This window comes from Eumetopias jubatus, unplaced genomic scaffold, assembly GCF_037043125.1.
Source record: "Eumetopias jubatus isolate StellerSeaLion01/CBP00866 unplaced genomic scaffold, mEumJub1_p1.0 scaffold_15, whole genome shotgun sequence".
Classification (NCBI taxonomy): domain Eukaryota; kingdom Metazoa; phylum Chordata; class Mammalia; order Carnivora; family Otariidae; genus Eumetopias; species Eumetopias jubatus.
In genome coordinates, this window is record NW_028274821.1 from 88,338,523 (window position 1) to 88,357,262 (window position 18,740).

At 58.6% G+C, this 18,740-nt stretch overlaps 1 protein-coding gene across 1 annotated transcript; it reads right to left on the reverse strand.

Moving 5' to 3' along the window:
* Positions 1 to 15,425: 15,425 nt before the first annotated feature.
* IER5L (immediate early response 5 like) lies at positions 15,426 to 18,153 on the reverse strand. Its single transcript, XM_088019008.1, has one exon. The coding sequence runs from the start codon at positions 17,959 to 17,961 to the stop codon at positions 16,726 to 16,728; it is 1,236 nt and encodes a 411-aa protein (XP_087875134.1). The 5' UTR covers positions 17,962 to 18,153; the 3' UTR covers positions 15,426 to 16,725.
* Between the last annotated feature and the right edge of the window lie 587 nt (positions 18,154 to 18,740).

An 18,740-nucleotide genomic window follows, 5' to 3' on the forward strand; every position in this document is an offset into this window, starting at 1 on the left:
GAATGGCTGTGAGGACGCAGGGCCTTCCCCGTGGAGGCATGGCGGGGGTGCAGAAGCGGGCCACGTCTCCCGGGAGAGTCTGGCAGGGAGGCCAGACAGCCAGCACTGAGGCTGGGATGTGTGGGGGCCTCGGAGCAGTGTGGAGGACACCAGGGCCGAGGCAGAGGTGTGGTGGGCTGGGGAGAAGGGGGGGTGTGGTTAGAGTGGCCGAGAGAAAAGGGAGAGAGGAAAGCCTGGGGCGGCCTGAAGGCAACAGCAGCTGAGGCCCCCGAGTCCTCGGGGGGCCGGGAAGGCCCAGGTCGGGGCTGAGCTGCCAGGCTGCTCCCTGTGGCTGGCGCTGGCTCACTCCCTCGGCCAACATCGCCGGAGCCTTTTCTGCTCCAAGCCCTGCGCCGGGGGCCGGGAGGCTACGGTGACGGGACAGACGGGGGCCCTTCCTCCGGGAGCATATTCTAGTACGACTTATCCTAACGAAACATTCCAGATGCCCTGCGTGTCCAACACTCGGGGATTTATTAGAAGCAGGACGGAACAGTTGTACAGTGAGCCATCAGAGGATGCTCTCATCCGTTTACTCTTCCGGGAAGACGCTTAGGACTTGTTTGTTGCTGAGCAGGTAAAACTGCTCCAAGGACTGTGGGCAAAGGAGAACTCCTTTTCGTAAAACAGCAACAATCTACGATTTTGATCCATCTGTCCCTCTGTCCGTCTACATGGGCAAAGGGCCGGGAGGCTGTTTCTCAGGTAGCAGTGTGCTTCTCTCTGGGTGGTGGGATCCTTACTGCTTTCCCTGTTCCCCGAAAACAGTATGAAAATGGTAAACATGAGTGAACCACAAAAGAAAGTAATGGTGGGTAAGTTTTAACTTTGCCTGATGGTTTTCATAGTTGATTTTTTAAAATCTGTCTACAATATCCACATGTTATTTTGTAATAAGAAAAAAAAAAGCTGATAAAAAAGGTTTTCCCCTAAAGAGCCCTGAGTCTGGTGTACCTCTGGCAGGGAGGTGGGAGGGACGGAAGGGAGGAGAAGCCCTACTCAGATATGTGGGCAGGCTTCCCGGAGGAGGAGCACCATCGGACAGGACCAGTGACGAGGACTCTAGCAGGCTGGACTCGGCAAGGGAAGGCTGCCGTGTTCCCTGGTGGGCATCTGGGCATCCGCAGCCTCCCTGGGCTGGTGGTGACCCCTGGGAGCCAGCCGCTGTTCTCAGGATCCCAGCCGATGTGGACTGGGTCCAGAACTCAACCCCAGAATTGAGGTACACTTTCTCCTGCCCACAGCCTGGAATGGGGGTGGCCGTGGTGATAAACCAAGGGAGGGATGGCTCCATTTTCCCCATGCTTGCGATACTGCGGCAGGTGGTTTCCCTCCTCAGCAAAGGGGCAGAGCCGGGAGTCCCAGCTTCACCCACCACCCTCCTCTGAGCAGGGGGCTCTGAGGCCCAGGCAGCCCAGAACCACGGCACGGAGAGAGTGTCCACAGCGCCCGGCCCGAGTCGGTGCTCCATGAGTGGAGAGAAGCAGGAGGGGCGTCCCTCTCCCCGGGCAGCCAGCCGTGCCCCGGGTTCGGGTCCCAGCACCCTCCCCCTGTCCACTGCCACCGCTCCGGGACACTCAGCACCCTCTCCAGCTGGACCTTTGCTGACCTCTAGATACGGGTGTGGACAAAGCCCGTTTCCCTCCTGATGTGCTTGGGACTAGGTGGGGGCTGTTCCAAAGGGGCATTGAAAAGGCGGGCATAGTGCAGATGCCCCATCCCCAGATAAACAAAGTCCAGCTTCAGTTGGACCAGACTGCTCATACCTCCACATGGGGACTTTGGGGTTGGTCTGCTCTCTGGGCAGACCTCTGCAAGGGATGGGGAGTGGAGTGGTCGAAGTGTGCGTGGCCTCTCCTTCCCACTGTGTGACCTTGAGCCAGTTACTTAGCCTCTCTGAGCCTCAGTTTCCCTAGGTATTAATTGGGGACAAATAAACACGGTCTTACAGGGGTGACCGCACGATGCTTTGAAGGGGAAACACTCATCAGGGCTTTGCCTGCATTTCTCTCTCTCTCTCTCTCTCTCTCTCTCTCTCTCTCTTGCATTATCTTATGAAATCACCAGCCACCATGGGTGAGTGTGCAGGGACTGAGGCACAAAGGGGTAAGGACAGCCTTGATAAGAGGGACGCCCACCCAGGCTGTCAGGCCCCAACACAGACATCCTCACCGCTGAACTCAGTGATGGCCTGCGGTCCCTCGTGGAGGTTTTAGGACGACACATGAGAGCCTTCAGGGAACAAGGGGCCTGAAGAGGACAGGGCGCTGGGGAGGCTTCCTTGTGGGTGGGACAAGGGCCCCAAGCCAGGGAAGGCTCTGAGGTGTAGCCAGAGGGGCTCGTCCCATTGCCGCCTGGTGACCCCAGGGCCCGGCCTCCAGCCTGGACCACACCGGCCTGGTGAGTCCTCCATGCACCTTCCTGGCCCCCCATGTCCTCATCTGCCACCGCTGCTCTAGGCCCCAGAAGCTGCCTGTAGACTGACCTTGGGGAGTCCCCAGGAGACCTTGGAGCTGGTGGTTCCTGAGCCCAGCCTGTGTGTCTGGCCCCGGGTGAAGTGCTTAAAAGCCATGTCTCCCTTCATCCTCACTATGGGCCAAGTGTGTCCCCACATCACAGAGGAGGAAACTGAGGCCCCGGTGGGTGAAGTCACTGGCTGCACAGGGAGGTGCTGGTCTCTGTCCCGCGGCAGCGCACACTTCCGGGGCCTCTCCCTGGGGCCTTACCTGAAACCTCAGGGTGGCCCTGGCTGCCTCGCGTGGTCTCCACTCAGGTGTCCTGAGAGCCCTCCTACCCCTCCCGCGGCAGAGCCCGTTTCTCCAGGACGGGCCCCAGACCCTGACCCTGTCTGAGAGGCACCTACTTCCAGAGCCCCATTTCTCTCCAGGAGGCAGGGCCAGTCCCACAAAGACAAGGAAGAGGCAGGGTCGCAAGGACCGTCGTGACAGTTCTGGGTGGTAGCCACGTGTCAGCTTGCCAAGACATGCTGTCCCTGGGCCCTCATGGAGTCCCCGTGGTGAGCTGAGAAGGTGGCATCACTTTCCCGTTGTACGGAAGAGGAAATGGGGGGCCGGGGTGGGGGATGGCGCAAGGTCTCCAGCTCACCCCATGAGTCAGGAGGGAAACTGAGTTTGTCTGACGTGCCTCCTACCTCATCAGCATGACAAGGCACTTCCAGCTGGGCAAGAGGAGGGCTTCTCTGCTCTAGTGGAAATTGCTTATTGGCCAGTGGGCTCCTGGTTGTCCTCCACGTCCGGGCAGCCCGTCTGAGTGGACAGCCTCCGTCAGGCCCCAAATCCACGCATTAGCCTCTCCTTCATTCTCCAGATTCAACCCGCAGACAGGTCCTACTGGGTCCCTCTCCAAAGTGTAACCCTAATCTGTCCACCTGTTACACTGTGGCCGCCTCAATCTCAGCCACTGTCAGCTCTTACTGGACCAGTGTGGCAGCCTCCTCTCTGGTCTCCTGACTCCACTCTGCCCTCCAAACCTCGGGTCCGCACTGAGCGGCTCGAAGTTAAGTCCCATCGTATTCTCACTGCTGGCACAACAGTCCTCCATGGGATCTGACTCCTCTGATCCCTTGTACCCTCCCCCTGCTTCCTGCCCTCCAGTCACCCTGCTCTCTCCCTGGCCCTCTCAGATGCCAAGCTCATTCCTGCCCCAGGGCCTTTGTGCCTGCTGTTTCCTCCGCTTGGATCCCTTGGGTCTCACGGTGAGCAGGGGTTCTGTCTGGTTGTCCAGGGCTCAGCTCAGATGCCACCACCTCCAAGGGGCCCTCCCTGCTTTCTCTGAGTTGCTGCTGAGGGAGCCTCCACCAGGCCAGCTGTTCTCCATCCTGCCCTCTGTTCTAGTTGCCTGTATGACACTCAGCATGATCGGAACTTATTATCTATTCATTTGCTTACTTGGTTATCATCCCTTCTCTCAATAGGATATAAGCTCAGCTGGAGGGCAGGAAGCAGGTTTATCGTGGTCACCACTGAATCTCCAGTGCCTGGAACAGTGACTGCCCCACAGTGGGCAAGTGCCCAATACCTGAGTGAATGAATGAATGAACAAATGAATGAATGAATAAGACTCCCCATCCCTGGAGTCATCCTAGGGCCCTGGACAACGGGTGCTGGATGGAGCCCCGGGTGCAGGTCGTCCCTCCCCCAGCTCCAAGGGCGGGAGCTCCGGGGCCCCACGGAGAGCCAGCCTGGCAGGATGACTTCCCAGTGTCCCAGGCTCTCAGGTTTTGTGGTTCTGTGGTTCACTGCCAAGCTCAGGCAGCACCGTCGAGGCAGACCATGTGGCCTTGGCCTTGGGTAGGCTGGGTTTAATGGAGACCCCCCGCCCCCAAGGGCAGAGAGGCGGAGCAGGAAGGAGAGACACCGAGCAGGAGCTGCCCTGCTTTTGATGATGCAGAGACGCCCCCCCCACCCCCCGCCCCGACATAGCAGGGCAAGTGTCCATCCTGCACTGAAGCTCCCCGTCCCCCTGGAAACAGTCGGGCCCCTCCCTTGCTGGCCTCCTCTCTGCCTCCAGGCCTCCCCTGGGGGCCTCCTCTGTTGCACTGATGGGGGCCAGAGCTCATTCATAGCCACCTTCCCCATGCCTGCCTGACCCCTCCGGGAGGGGAGGTCATTCCGCCAACAGCAGTTTATTGAGCACCTACTGTGTGCCAGGCACCATTCTTTCCAGATGCAGTGAGCCGGTGAACTCCCTGGCCGGTGGAGTTTACATTCCAGGGAGGAGAGAGATGAGTGTGCAAAGGAACGGACAGTGAGCCGTCAGCCAGCCGCAAGGGCTCCGAGAAGAAGAGGGTGGTAGAGGGGGACAAATGTAGACGGGTAGTCAGGGCGACACTGGGGCAGAGACCCAAGGGAGAGAGAGTTAGCCAGGAGAGGGCAGAGAGAAGGACATCCCGGCCCAGGGCACAGCAAGGGCCCAGCCTGGCTGCAGGATGGGGGAGCACCCCGACTCGCGGAAAGTGGGAGGCTGAGCGCAAGGGCTGCCGGGCTGGGGCGGCGGTGCCCAATGACCTCCGCCCCCTCCCCAACCGGTGTTCAATGATTTCACTCCTGGCAAGTTTTGAGCTGGGCGGTGCCGTGATCTGACTTAAAGGTTTTCAAATGGAAGCAGGACAGTCGGAGGGTGAGAGGGAGGAGGAAGGGAGCAGCGAGCGGCTTAGCGCAGGCCCAGTCATCTAGGCACCGGGGGCCGGGGAGGAGAGGGAGAGGGCAAATGGGAATCCCTTCTGAAGGAAGGCTGCCAGGGGTTGAGGGCAGGACTGGACATGAGTTTATGGGAAAAGGAGCCCCGATGTTCTAGGGTTTGGGGCCGGAGCAACTTGCCGGTGGGTGGCCCCATTGACTGGGTGGGAAAGACTGAGGGAGAAGCAGGCGTGGGGGCAGGTGGGTCTCAGGGGTCGGGGTTGAGACAGAGAAGCTGCGAGATGCCCGGGACCCCAGGAGGAGAGGTCAAGTGGGGTGGGACCCCTGAGCCACATTCAGCATCGAGGTCCCAGCTGGGGACAGAGTTGTCCAGGGCTTGATGGGACTACGTGAGCTTGTCCAGGAGAAGGTGGCGGGGAAGGAGAAGGGAATAAAGACCAGAGCCCAGGACCTCCCCGGCATTTCAAGGAAGGGGAGCAGGACCCAGCAAAGGACACTGGAGAGATAAGAGCCAGGACAGTGGAACCAAATTGCTCTCTGCCCAGCTGTTTTCTTTATTTTTTTTTTTAAGATTTTATTTATTTATTTATTTTTTAAGTAATGTCTACACCCAACGTGGGGCTCTAACTCACAGCCCCAAGATCAAGAGCCGCATGCTCTACCAGTGACTGAGCCAACCAGGTGCCCCTGTTTTTTATTTTCTAAACTAAGCATGAGGAGTGTGTAGAGGAAGGACATTGGCGGTTGGTGACTAGGCAGCCCCCATTCCTCTGGGAATAGAATCCGTCTTCCCCACGGAGAACCCACTGGTAAGGACTGAGGCCGGCTGGCCAACCCCTACTCTTAGGGATGGACACACGCCCAGACCTGGCCAATCGGGACACGCCCCTGCCTCCTCATCCGCTGCGGTTGGCTCAGGAATGAGCATGTGACCCGGGCTGTGGCCTTGAGTACGATCCCTGGTACTTCCTTTTGGGAGCTATTGGATAGATGCCCCTTCTGCCAGGGTTGCTAAGCTGGGACAGTGTTGTCCTGGGGATGCTAGTGGCCGGGCCAGCTGCATCATTGTGGGGCCCAGTGCCAAAAGAAAATGCAGGGCCCCTTGCTCGAAAAGCAGGAAAAAGTGCCATTAAGAGTACATAGAACGCTGGTACTTCCTTCTACAGGCTCGCACTCCACTTGTCATGGTGTTTTTTATTTGCTGTTGAATGTCATTCTAAGTAAGGAAAAATAAAAATGTTTAAATCATTAGCATGAATTTTACCATGCCTCCCTATATTGTGCAATACCAGTTTTAAATGCAAATGTCAGAGCCTTTCATCCCTGTGCAGAATCCCCCAAATTATACAGTTTTTATTGTGTGGCTTGTCCCTGAGGGTGCCTGGAGCGGGCCAGAAAAGACAAACACGGAGCACTCAGGAAGGTTAGAGGAGCAGGAGGGGGAGTGGGTCCTCCGCCACCCAGAGCTGGCCGAGGGAGTGCTTTTGGGCTTGGGGATACTGCAGCCTCCACCCCTTCCATGGGTGCCCCGAGTGCATGCTCCCTTGCTCCCTTGGGCCTGACAGTTGCTGAATTACCCCTCCCACCAACCGCCAGTCTCTAGCCCTGGCCTAGGGGTGGGGCCTGGAAAAGATGATCAGGCACCTTCCCTTCCTGCAGGCTCCCACCCCAACCTACAGCAGAGGCGATCCGGGGGTCTCAGGCCCTGGACGGGGGTAGGTGACAGGCTCGCCCCTGCCTAGACAGGGTCTCCGGCTGCCTGCCAGACAGGCAGTGGTGTTGCCAATCCAGGGCTGATGGCTGCTGGCTTACCCTGTGATACCCTGTCCCCAACCCTCCCTGTGCCTGTGCCCAGGGTGGAAGGTGGTAGCGGTCACAAGGAGGGGGAGGCTAGGCAGGCCAGAGTGCCAGGGGTAGGGGGAGAGCTGAGACCCCATCCCAGGGAGGCAGAGAGGTGACAGGAGGCAGGATAGTACATGGCTTGGAGCTCCAAGTCCTCGGCGCATGCTCCATTGTCCCATCAGATTTCACTCACAAAACACAGATTCAAAGACAAGCGGTTATGGATTTCAAGACAGCAGCTGCAGAGCGTTCAACCCCAAGCACGGGGTCCTTTGAACGTGAGGCCCTGGGTGACTGTACTTGGTCACAGGCCTGTGAAGCTGGGCCTGGCCGGTGGCCATCTCGCTCACGCCTCAGAGCAAACCTCGGGAGAGGCCAAGGAGAGACAGGAAGCACCAAGAGACAGTGAGCAAGCCCGGGTGACATCATGTGAGCCTCTGGGTCCAGCTGTGCCCACGGCTAAACCCCCATGGACTTCCCAGGTCCCGAGCTGGCTAATGTCTTCTCTGCTCAAGCCCACTGTGGTTGAGTTTCAGAGGCCTGAATGCGGCAGGACCCACAGAGGGGAGGATCCAGGCCTGGCAACCTGGCTACCTGGATTCCCTTCCTGACTTAAAACCGTTTTATAACTGTCCATCCAGTTGGGATGTCTGCAGGTCAGAGATCTAACTGCCCTCCCCACGTGGACCTCTTCTGTTCTCAGCCAGGTCGTTTATGTGTCTCAGACCCCAGTTCTTTCCCGGGAGAAAGGAAAGCTTTATTCCTTGGCCTTCCCAGCATTCCCCAGGCTGGGTGATGTGGGTGTTGAAGGAGAACCTCAAGTTCCCCCTGGGGTGTGTGTGTGTGTGTGTGTGTGTGTGTGTGTGTAGTGCCCTGGAGGGCAACTGGGGGCCGGGGAGGGGCAGAATAAATGTGGGAAGGGTGCAGGGGAATGTTCGAGAAACTTCAGGAAAGAAAGGGAGGAGTTAGAGACTAAAGGGGAAGGAGGTGGGAAGGGCCTGACTTGGGGAAGGCAGGCAAGTAATCTCTCATCAACAATTTTGCCTTTATTTTTTTTTTAAGAGTTTATTTATTTATTTGACAGAGAGAGAGAGAGAACAAGCAGGGGGCGGGCAAACAGAGGCAGAGGGAGAAGCAGGCTTCCCGTTGAGCAGGGACCCTGACATGGGGCTTGATCCCAGGACCCTGGAATCCTGACCTGAGCCGAAGGCAGACGCTTAACCAACTGAGCTACCCAGACACCGCACTCTTTCGCCTTTAAACCACTCCTTGGAATGGACAAACAGCCCATTCACTCAGCCATCCATCCATCTGTCCATCCATCCATTCAATCTCCAAGCATATGTCCTGAATGAAATTGTTAAACACACACTGAGTAAATTTTGACTGTCAGGCATAACCAAGCCCTAAAGATACCCAGACACCTTCCTGGAGATTAACTTTTTTGAAAACACGAGTGCCAATTATGGAAAGACCAAAAAAGAAAAAAAAAAATCCAACAACGTTCACAGGGCACTTCCTCTGCCCTCCTTCCCCAGCCCCAGAGTAAAACAGATCTTGATTGGATCTCTCTGGAAGAAGGTGCATCTTCTTACTTTTTTGGTCATCAATTTTGTTCAATAGGAGAGAGTCAGTAGAAAAATGGTCCTGTAGTTTGCAGTGAAGATTTATTATCTGGGCAGAGGTGACTGGTGACTATATCAGAACTCTCATTTATTGGGCACCTACTATATGCCAGGTGTGGTGCTGCAGAAGGCTCGCTGCTCAGGTGAGTACTCATGCACATCCTCATTTTGTAGACAAGGGACTGGAGGGCTGGAGAGGGAAGTGAAGAGCCTGTTGTTACCTAGAAAGTGGCAGAGTCCACTTCGCACTCAGTTCTGGGTGACAATGGAGGCTGAGCTTGGGACCACGGGGCTGGGTTTTGGACAGGGGCCCCCCAGTGGGGGTGGTCCCGGGGAGCCCTCTGTTGCTTGCCCTTATGTGCGCAGGTCTACCTTTGCTCATCTGATATTACAACTTATAGGGAGGGGATGCCACATATCCCCTCGTGTAGCCCTGGGACGACCCTCCCACCATCCGTCTTTGCTGAGGGTCCCTTGGATGGGTGTGTCTACGAGGCTCAAGCCATCAGGCAGAGAGGGACAGAGCTCTAATTGGCCTGGAGCCCCAGGCTGCGCAGCATGACCAGGGAAACTGGTTGGGGCAGCTGGCCTAGACCGTGGTTGTACTGGTTCATCTCCTCCCTCTGCCCGCCAGACACCCTCCCCCCACTGACCTGGGGAAAGGAAGGAAGTTCCTAGAACACCAGTAATCGCCACCATTTCTTGAGTGCTCTGCTGTGTGCCAGACACGGCTCGAGGCTCCTCCATGGGTCATAATGGCATCCTCCCCTCCCTGCCTTCCCTTCTGGTCCCATCTCTCGCCACTCTCCCCCTTGCCCTCTGCCTCAGCCACGCCAGCCATGTGCCCGGGCCTCGAACACGCCAAAGGAGCGCCCGTGTCTAATCTTTGCCCTTGCTGCCGCTTCAGTCTGGAGCTCTCCTCCTTCCACTGTTGTTTGTCCAGCTGCTGGTGGTAGAGAATTCTAGCACCCCCCACCTGTGTTTCACCTCTCCTTCCCAGCCTATGGGCTGCAAGTAGAGGTGAGGGGAGTCACTTCCCGACGGCGGGACTCTACTCCTGAATCGCCCAGTCACGTCTCAGAGGACAGTAGCCCCTGAGAGTTGTCAGTTTAGCTGGACGTTGCGTGGTCAAGAACTTGATCTCCATTGTGTTAAATCTCTGAAATTTGGGGATTAATTTGTTATGACAGCAGAGCCTATCTTATCCTGACGAATAGAGCTGAGCTGTCCGAATAGAGCTGAGCTGTCCAGGTCTCAGCTGAAACATTGTCGCCTTGTGTGACCACCAAATCCGACCACCCCCTTCTCCCTAGTCCCAGTTCCTGTGACATTTAACAATGTTTATTTCTTTGTTCCTTTGCTTATTGCCTGTCTCCCCCGCTAGAATGTGAGCTCCATGAGGGCAGGGCCCTTGTCTGTCTCCTTCATGGCTGCATCTTTGGTGCCTAGCACAGTGCCTGGCACCTAGAGGTACTCAATAAACATTTGAATGTCTGGAATGCATGGATTTCTTTCTTTTCTTTTTAAGATTTACTTATTTATTTTAGAGAGAGAGAGAGAGAATGAGCAGGAGGGGCAGAATGCCTCCTCAACAAGGAGAGGGAGAGAGAATTTTAAGCAGACTCACACCTGGCATGGAGCCCAATGCGGGGCTCCATGTAGAGCCCAATGTGGGGCTCTCACCACCCGGAGATCAGAACCTGAGCTGAAACCAAGAGTCGGATGCTTAACCGACTGCGCCCCACAGGCAGCCCTGAGTACATGGATTTCTTGAATGAGTGAGTGAGATAGGCAGGTGACCATGCTCACAGGTAGCTGTGGAATCTGATAATTACCTCCTGCATTTTTCCTACTGTGATTGGACATAAAGCCTCGAATCATCAGAAGGCTGGAAGCAATGGCTACTTGTTCCACTTTGGGGACTTCTCTCATCTTGCTCTGTCTCAACAGGTGAGGGAATGTGGGCCTGCGAGGAACATGACTCAGCCCAGGTGTCAAGGTAGGCCTCTGGCTGAGCCGGAACCTGCCACTCTCTGTCCAGACTCCTCATCCAGTGCTCTTTGGGCTGAGCTTTGCAACTTGCTCTTTGGTTTCAGCCTAAGTTGCTGAAAGCCTCTCCCAAGCACATTTGCCTCTTACTCCCCTCCTGGCCAGGTAATCTAGCAACTCGGAGCAAATCATTCGGTGATGATGGATGGGTAGGACTGGGTGGAGCTGGGCCAAGGGTCAGAGGTGAGAATGAACAAGACTCCCTCTAGAATGCCTCCTCAACAACATCCTCGAGATGAGCTGTCGTTTTCTCTCACGCTTCTTTTAACAAAGACAGAGTGCAGGAGGGTGAATTCTGGTGAATCGAGGCTTTTTGGTGTGTATTCTGTTTCTTAGGGGGTGAGCCTGCCCCAGACAGGTTGAATATAGCCACGCCCCCCGCCCCCGCTCTGTAAACAGGCTGTACCTCGATTACAGCACCTGTCACGTCACAGAAAAATGTAGTGTTCATTTTTTCTTCTAAATAGAAGAGTGATGCATGCTCATTGCAGAAAATTTGGAAAATATGGAAATGTATGAATGATCAAGCAAAGGTCGTCTGGAAAGTCGCCACCTAGTAATAATCGCTAGTATTTTAGAGCTCCTAGTCAACCTTTTCGACCTGCACATGAGAAGGGATAATGTTACCCATACCCCAGATGTCCCCAGACCGCACCAGCTGGGGGTACAAAGGTGGGCACGATAACCAGGGCATGGCCCCACCCTCTCCATCCCGCTGGCCAGCACCCCTTCATCACCCCGGCTTCCCCCTCCCAAAGCCTTTGCTGTTGTATCTGGGAGTGCCTTCTGGGGCCACAAAAGAGCTCCAGCCCAGTGGCCCTTGTCACTATCCCTGCCATGGAGCCTGCTGGAAGAACCCTGCCCCTGTCCTGGGGGCCGCAGCCTCCGCTCCCCTTGCCTAAGTGGCAAACCTGGGAGGTACCAGATGGCCCTGGAGCCTTGTTATCCTGGCTAGGATCAAGGAGAACCTTCTTCCCTCAGAGCTGTGTTGGTTGCACTTACTCACCACGCCCCAAAGCTGCCATGCCTCTGCCCTGGGTCTCCAACCGCCCTCCAACCCTAGCCAGAGGTTTGGCACGGGACACAGCCTTGGGATGTGACAGCATCCTTCCTTGAGATTTTCTCAGTTAAGAATAAGAGAAGAGGACAGACCCTGTTGGATGGCAAAGCTACGAGATGCGAAGCCAGGAGCTGCCGTCTACAGCTGTGTGGAGAAGTGGGTCTGCAGTAGGGGAGTGGTCATCTCTAACCACCTTTTGCCCAAGCTGGTTCCAGTAAGGTTGCTGTCCCCTACGATAAGGGTCCTGAAAAATACCAGGACTAGGTTAGTCCCTGCCCTGGGTGGGGTGGGACACAGACACACAGGTGGGTCCTGTGTGTCCGTTGATGCATTGCCCAGGGTCCCAGAGCATAAAGCAATGAAGCGGTAGGAGGCGGGGGTGCACCGAACCTGCTAGTTGAGGCTCAGCTGGAATTTATCTATATTACTGTTTAGACCACATCAGGGCCCTTTGCCGGCTCACAGTGTAATATGTTGTAAATTCCTTCCCACTAGACTCTGCACTCCAATAGGAAGACTGGCCACTTCTTAACTGTGTGACTTTGGGCAAGTCTTCTCATTTCTAAAACAAGGATGCTAATAGTATCTATCTCAGAGAAAATCAAACGAGTGAGTCCATAAAGAGGGATTTGCTCTTCTTTTATTTGCTGTATCTTTTGCAATGGTCAGCTCAGTGCTCTGCACAGGCTGGGCACCAAGTGGATGCTCTGTAAATATATGTGGCCAGTGAGTGGGGATGCAGAAACACACAGCTCTTGGTGTGCATGCCCTGCACCAGAGGAACACCATGGACATACACAGACGTGCACACACACAATCACCAGATAAAAGCACTCAGATCTTAGCGCCCTGCACAGTGGCTCTCATGGGAACCCAGGGCATCCCCAGCCCCTGGCTTCTCTGGAGGGCAGCCTGCAGCTCCCTGAGGATCCGGGCTGTCATCCCAGCAGCCCCACATTGCTGGGAGCACAGCGTGGAGCCTGGCTGAACCCTACACCATGTATCAAGGGCAGCAGGACCTGCGGTGTTCTAGGAGCTGGGGGAAATGTGTGTGTGTGTGTGTGTGTGTGTGTGTTTGTGTGTGTGTGTGTGTGAGGGGTGGTGGTAGTGGTGATAGTGCTGGTTAACCTGGGGGGATGGGATGAGTGAGTTCTGGCTTCCAGAGCTGCTGTCCTCTGGAAGCTCCCCCCACCACTCCCTGGGTCCCCCAATCTCTTCTCTTCTCCCTACCTCCAGCATCCCAACTCCTGCCTGGGGGCTCTTGTGGGGTCTGGCTTGGTCTTTTTACTGGAGAAAGAGGGGTTTGTCTGTGGATCCTGGTCTATGGACTTCTGGATGGACTGAGTGCCTGCCCCCTTCCATCTTTCTGAGGACTGTCATGGCCAGGAATCCACCCCCCCACCCCCCAGCCTTTCGCTTGTGCTATGAACAGGAATATTAGTCTCTCAGGATGTTCTGGGCGGGCATGCTGCTGGCTGTGCGATACCCTAGGGGTTTGAGTGGAACGAAGATGCTGCTTAGAGTGTCTTGTGTTGGGGACAGTGTGGTCGGGTGTGGCCCCCGTGTGATATGCAGCATAGTAGCAAGTACCTGTGTTACTGTTTTGTACGGAATGTCTTAGCGTGAGATGTAGATGGCCAGTGGGTTGTGTTTTGGGTCACTGCGTATTATTATGGTCAGGGCATTAACCCTTTGCGTGGACGTCTGGGCCCTGAAAAGATAACGGGGGAAGGGGGAAGGGTATCTCCCTTTTGGATGCTCAGAGCCCTCCATTCCCATCCCTCCGCCAATTAGATCCCAATGTGCCTGAGCCTCCTGGCATTGCTGAAGCTCATTAGCCTGGCAAAAGGGTGGGGAACGCAGGTTCCGGGGTCCTGCTGGGTTCAGAGCTCTTATTTAGCAGCTTACCACCCACACTCCTCTGCCGTAGGCATCCGGGCGACGTATGGGGGGATCCCAAGCCCTTTGGCCGGTCCCTTCCTGTGCCCGGTTCGGCGCTCCCAACAAAGGCGACAGACCACGTGCCCCCTCCTCGACGCAGGCCTGGAATGGGGACGCACGTGGCCCCGGGCTCCCGCTCCAGCCGGGGCTGGATCGGACGCGACGCTGCGCCCCAGGTGGGCGCAGAGCGGGCCCCCTCCCCGCCGCAGCCCCGCCGCCCCGGGCTGTGCCTCGCCCACTCCCAGTCGCAGCCGCTGCAGCGCCCGGGAAGTGGCGCTAGGGGGAGCTCTGGCAACTGGCTTGGTGGATTGAAGCAAAACCGTGCATTAAACATCTATTCCTCGTACTTGCAGGGAAAAAATGGGGAGCGGGGAGACACACTGTTCCCCCTCCCTAGCAGCTCCAGACTCTTCCCGTGGGAGGCCGAGAAAACAGCCCTTGGTGGGGGGGGACGGCGGGTGAAGGTGCCGTTCCTCCCCGTAACTTACGCCTCCGTAGTCTTTCTCTTCCCCACCCCCATCCCGGACCTTCGCGGCCCCCAGCGCTCTGGAGTGTCCCCGAGTACTAAGCCTCGCGCGACACGGGGACCCGGAGCCGAGCGGGCCCCTGGGACTGGCAGGCGTCCTCCTCTCAGTCTGGGGTGGGGCCTCTCGGCGGCGGCCCCTCCAGTCACCGCTGGAGGCGTGAAGGCTGAGCGGGGGGCGCGAGTCGTCCTGCGGGGTGGCTTGCGCCGGAAAGGGGAGCGCAGGGGTGAGAAAGCGAGCGCGGGAACACTGGGGAGACGGTCAGAGACAGAGGGCCACCGAGAGACACTGTCAAACAACAGAGCAAGCTGCCACTTTGCCTTTTTTTCCCCTTTCCTTTCTTGCCTTTTTTTTTTTTTTCCTCTCTTCAGGCTTTCTTCCTTATCCCCTATTTGCAAAGCTGGAACCACCCCGCGCGCCCCCGGGCTTGAGCCACGGCTCCAGATGTGAATTTGGTTCCAGTGGGGAGAACGCGAGCTTCCTCGGGGCCTTGGCACATTCTCCCATTCTGAGGTCATTCCGTAGGTGGTCAGAGGGGAGAGCGCGCCTGGAGCCTTCCTGCCTCCATCCACTGGGGAGGGAAGAGAGGCAGGCGGGAGGGAGGAGGGAGGGAGAGGGGAGGGGCGCGAGGAGGGAGGGAGACGCCGCCAGCACACCACCAAGTGGCACCGAGCAGTGATAACAAACTCAACTTAAAAAAAAAAAAAAAAGGAAAAGGAAAAAACTTCCCCAAGTTGCAGCCCGAGACGTGCGGACGAGCGGGCGGAGGCGCGGGGCGGGGAGCGTGGGTGGCCCAGAAGCCCCCCGGCGTCCCTCGCTGCTTTTCCCGGCCGCAGAGAGCTCAGACTTGAGGCCCACCAGGCCCTGAGCCCCTGGCTGGGCAGGAAATGTGCTGAAGGCAGGCTTGGCTTTCTGCTGGAGACCCCGGGGGTGGCCGTTCCCGTGGCGGGCAGGCCCCTCTGGGGAGGGCGGCCCGGGAGGCGTACAGCACTAGCTTCATCCCCAGCAACCAACATTCCCCCACTCCCAATCCCGCTCCCACCCCCGGCCCTGCGGATGTGGGCAGATCCAGCCCGCCCAGGCCCCGGAGAGCTGAGATTTGCATGGGGGTAGGGGTCTTTCCCTACCTCCCCCTGTTCTCCCCACCACCTCCAGGCCTATCCGAAAACAAGACACCACCATCCGCTATAATCGACTTTTTATTAAGATTATAAATTTAAACAAATCATCTGAACAGTTTTACCCGGTGATATACAATTCAGTATGCACAAAAATACAGAAGAATGAGGGAGAAGGGCCAAGAAAGGAAGGGTTGGCAACTTGTTTTGGAGTCCACATGGTGCTGATGGCAGAGACCCAGAGGGGCTGCAGATGAACCCCACCTTTTTACAACAAAAGGCTTTAAATTAAACAAAATCTATCGAGCTGAAGACACAGGACAGGGTTCTCACAGCCTCGAACAATGCTGGTTTCATGAAATGCAACCGAAGCCTCAACCAGGACAGTGCAACTTAGAAGCACACACACAAACACCGCATCTGACCGGGAACTTAGTGAAAAGTCTCCAACGCAGTCGGCGGTCCCGGCCCCTCCCTCCCTCGGGGCCGCCCGGGATCCAGGTGAAGGAATCGACTTCCTTTTTTGTTTAGTGAGGACCGCAGTGCTGGGCATGATGGGAAATGTAGTCCGCCGTGCCCGCCCCCCACCCCTTCCCCAAACGGTGTCCGGGAGTGTCGGGGTGTCGGGCGCCACCCCCGAGTCCGGGAGACTGGTGGAGGAGGGGAAGAGAGCGAAGCCAGAAGGGCGGGGAGAGGAGGGGTTCAAGACACCCGCCCCGGGAAAGAAAGAAAAAAAAAAGTTGAAGTGTTTTCATTTCTGCCTTCTCATTTTGAGAACTTTGGAGGCCGCCCCCAGAGAGGAAATGTGACCCAAACGTCCCTTTCGGAGATAGAGAGTTTGCCTTTGTTTTTGCTCAGGATTTCACAAGACCCATTCCTTACCCCACGGAGGGACTCGGGAGAACCGAGCGCCGGGCTTCCCGGGTCTGACAAATGATTGGAATCGGCGTCCCGGGCCCCGCGCCCTCCTGCGCTGCGCCCCCGGCGCGCCCCGGCAGCCCGGGCGTCCTGCCTCGCCCCCGGCTGCCCGGCACCTCCTCCGGGCAGCAGCCCTCCCTCACGTGGCTGTCTCCTCGCTAAACACCACTGCAATCACTACAATAAAAAGAAAAAAAAAAAAAAAGAGTAGGAGAAACACAAAGCATACTTAAATAGGCGCTTTTTCTCTCTGCAAAAATAAAGTCCAAGATCTTAGATTTTTTTTTTTTTATTTTACAATTTATAAAACATCAGCCGCCTCCCCTTGCTCGCTCCCAGCTCAGCCCCGGGTGGCCAGGCGCCCGTTCGCTCCCTCCTCTCGCCCCTTGGCCGAGTCTTTGTCTGGCCCCAGCCCCGCGGGGCCCCGGGTCCCCGTGCCCTCGGGGGTCCCTAGAAGGCGACAATGGCTCGAGTCCAGGCGCCGAGGCTGGCGAGCGCCTGCTTGGCGCACAGCTGCCCGTTGAGCGGCGGCGGCTGCTCGGAGGAGTCCGGCTGTCGGCTCACCAGCCCGGAGAAGCCCGAGCCAAAGATGGAGATCAAGTTTGAGATGTTGGACGCGTCCGGGGACGAGTCCGGGCAGAAGTCCTCGAAGCGGGCGCGCTTGCAGGGGGCGAACGGGGCGCCCCCGGGGGGTTCGGCTCCCAGGTCGCCCGCGTCCTCCTCTTCGTCTTCGTCCTCCTCCTGGCCAGGGTAATACTTGCGCTTGCAGCCGGCGGCGGACGCCAGGCCGGGTCCTGGGGCGCCCTGGCCACAGCAGGGGCAGTGGGCGGAGGCGCAGCAGTCCTGGTGCAAGTAGCCGTTCTCCACCGTGGTCACCACGTGAGTGTCCAGGTCCAGGACGGTGGTCTGGCTGCTGCAGTGCACGCCGAAGTCCGAGGGGGCCGGGTACGCGCCCCGGTAGAAGCCTGGGGAGGAGGCGGGGGCCGGGGAGGCGGGCGGGGAGGCGCCAGCAGCGGCCTGAGGGGCGGCCGCTGGGGGCGCGGAGGGCGCGGAGCAGGCGGCGGAGGCGCGAGGGTCCCGCGGGCAGAGCGCGGCGGGCGCGGGCGGCGGCAGCGGCGCAGGACCCGGCTGCAGCGGCTCCAAGGGCTGCCCGCGGTGGGGCGCGCCGTGCGGCGGCTGGAGCGCGGCGCACCCGGGCAGCTCCGAGAGCGCCCCCGCGCCGCCCGCGGGCGCCCCGGCCGCCGCCGCGCAGCCCCTGGGCGCCGGGTGCTGGTGCTGGTGCAGCTGCTGCTGGAGGTGCAGCTGGTGGAGCTGGTGGAGCTGGTGCAGCTGGTGCCGGGCGGTCGGCTCGCGCGCCTCCGCGTCCCCGCCGCCGCCAAGTTGGAGCGGGCCGAAGTCGGCAGCGCTGGCCGGCATGCCGGGCGCCGCGTACGCGAGGTGCTGGTGCTGGTGGTGGGGCGGCTGCTGCTGCTGCTGCTGCTGCTGCTGCTGCTGCTGCTGCTGCTGCTGCTGACGCCGGTAGAGCTCGGCGTAGCGCTCGCTCAGGTAGAGCTGGCGCGCGTTGCGGAGCACGTAGGACACCAGGAGGTTCTTGTGCAGCTTGATGCCGCCGCGCTGGGTCCGGGAGCTGTGGATCTTGCGCAGGGAGATGCTGATCAGGCTCTGGGCGTCCAGGGCGCACTCCATGCTCCCGCGGAGACGGTGGCGGCGGAGCAGCCGCGGCCGCTGCTGCTGTTGAGGCTGCTGTTGTTTCGGCCTCCAGCCGGTCGCCGGGGCGCGCTGGGCAGGGGAAGCGGAGCCCGGGTCAGCGGGTCGGCTGCGCTCCGAGAGGAGCCGCCACCATGCGCTGCGCGCCACCCGCGGGCTCGTGCTCCCCAGTCGGCGCCAAAGCAATGAGCCTCGGCCGGCCCCGGCCCCAGCTATTTAGCCGGGCGTCCGGGCCCCGCCCCACACCTCATGCGCCAATAGGAGTACTCGGAGCCTCCCGAGTGACAGGCGCTGCCCGCCCCGGGGCCACTCGGCCAGCCAATCAGACCAAGGCGGTTCCTTTGTGCTATTCAAATACCGAACGGACCCCGGGCCTCCAACGCCGCGGCTGCCTCGAATGTTCTCCTGGGGCTGCCGTGCGGCGCGGGACTCGGAGCCGCTGGGGCCGCTGCGTGCACCCTGGGTCGCCTCGGAGCCGCCACGTTGGAGCCCGCAGCCGCCCTCGGCCTAGCTCCTGGGAGCCGGGGGTCGGCTCACCTGAGTGCGCCGGCGACGGCTCCTCCCCCTTCCGCACGGCTGGGCCTCACCTGCGGCAGGTGCACGCAACTCCCCACTCCCGGCCACGCGGCACCTCCTTTTTCACCTGCCGACCCCGGGTGACCCGCGGGACCCCGGCCTCTGCAGGACACTAATGGGGCCGTCGGCCTGACCTTGGGGACCCTCAAGGGAGAAAGGTTTGGAGGTACCTCAACCGCAGA

Coding starts and splice junctions, on each gene's coding strand:
- IER5L (XM_088019008.1), bottom strand. CDS start 17,961: ATGGAGTGCGCCCTGGACGCCCAGAGCCTGATCAGCATCTCCCTGCGC.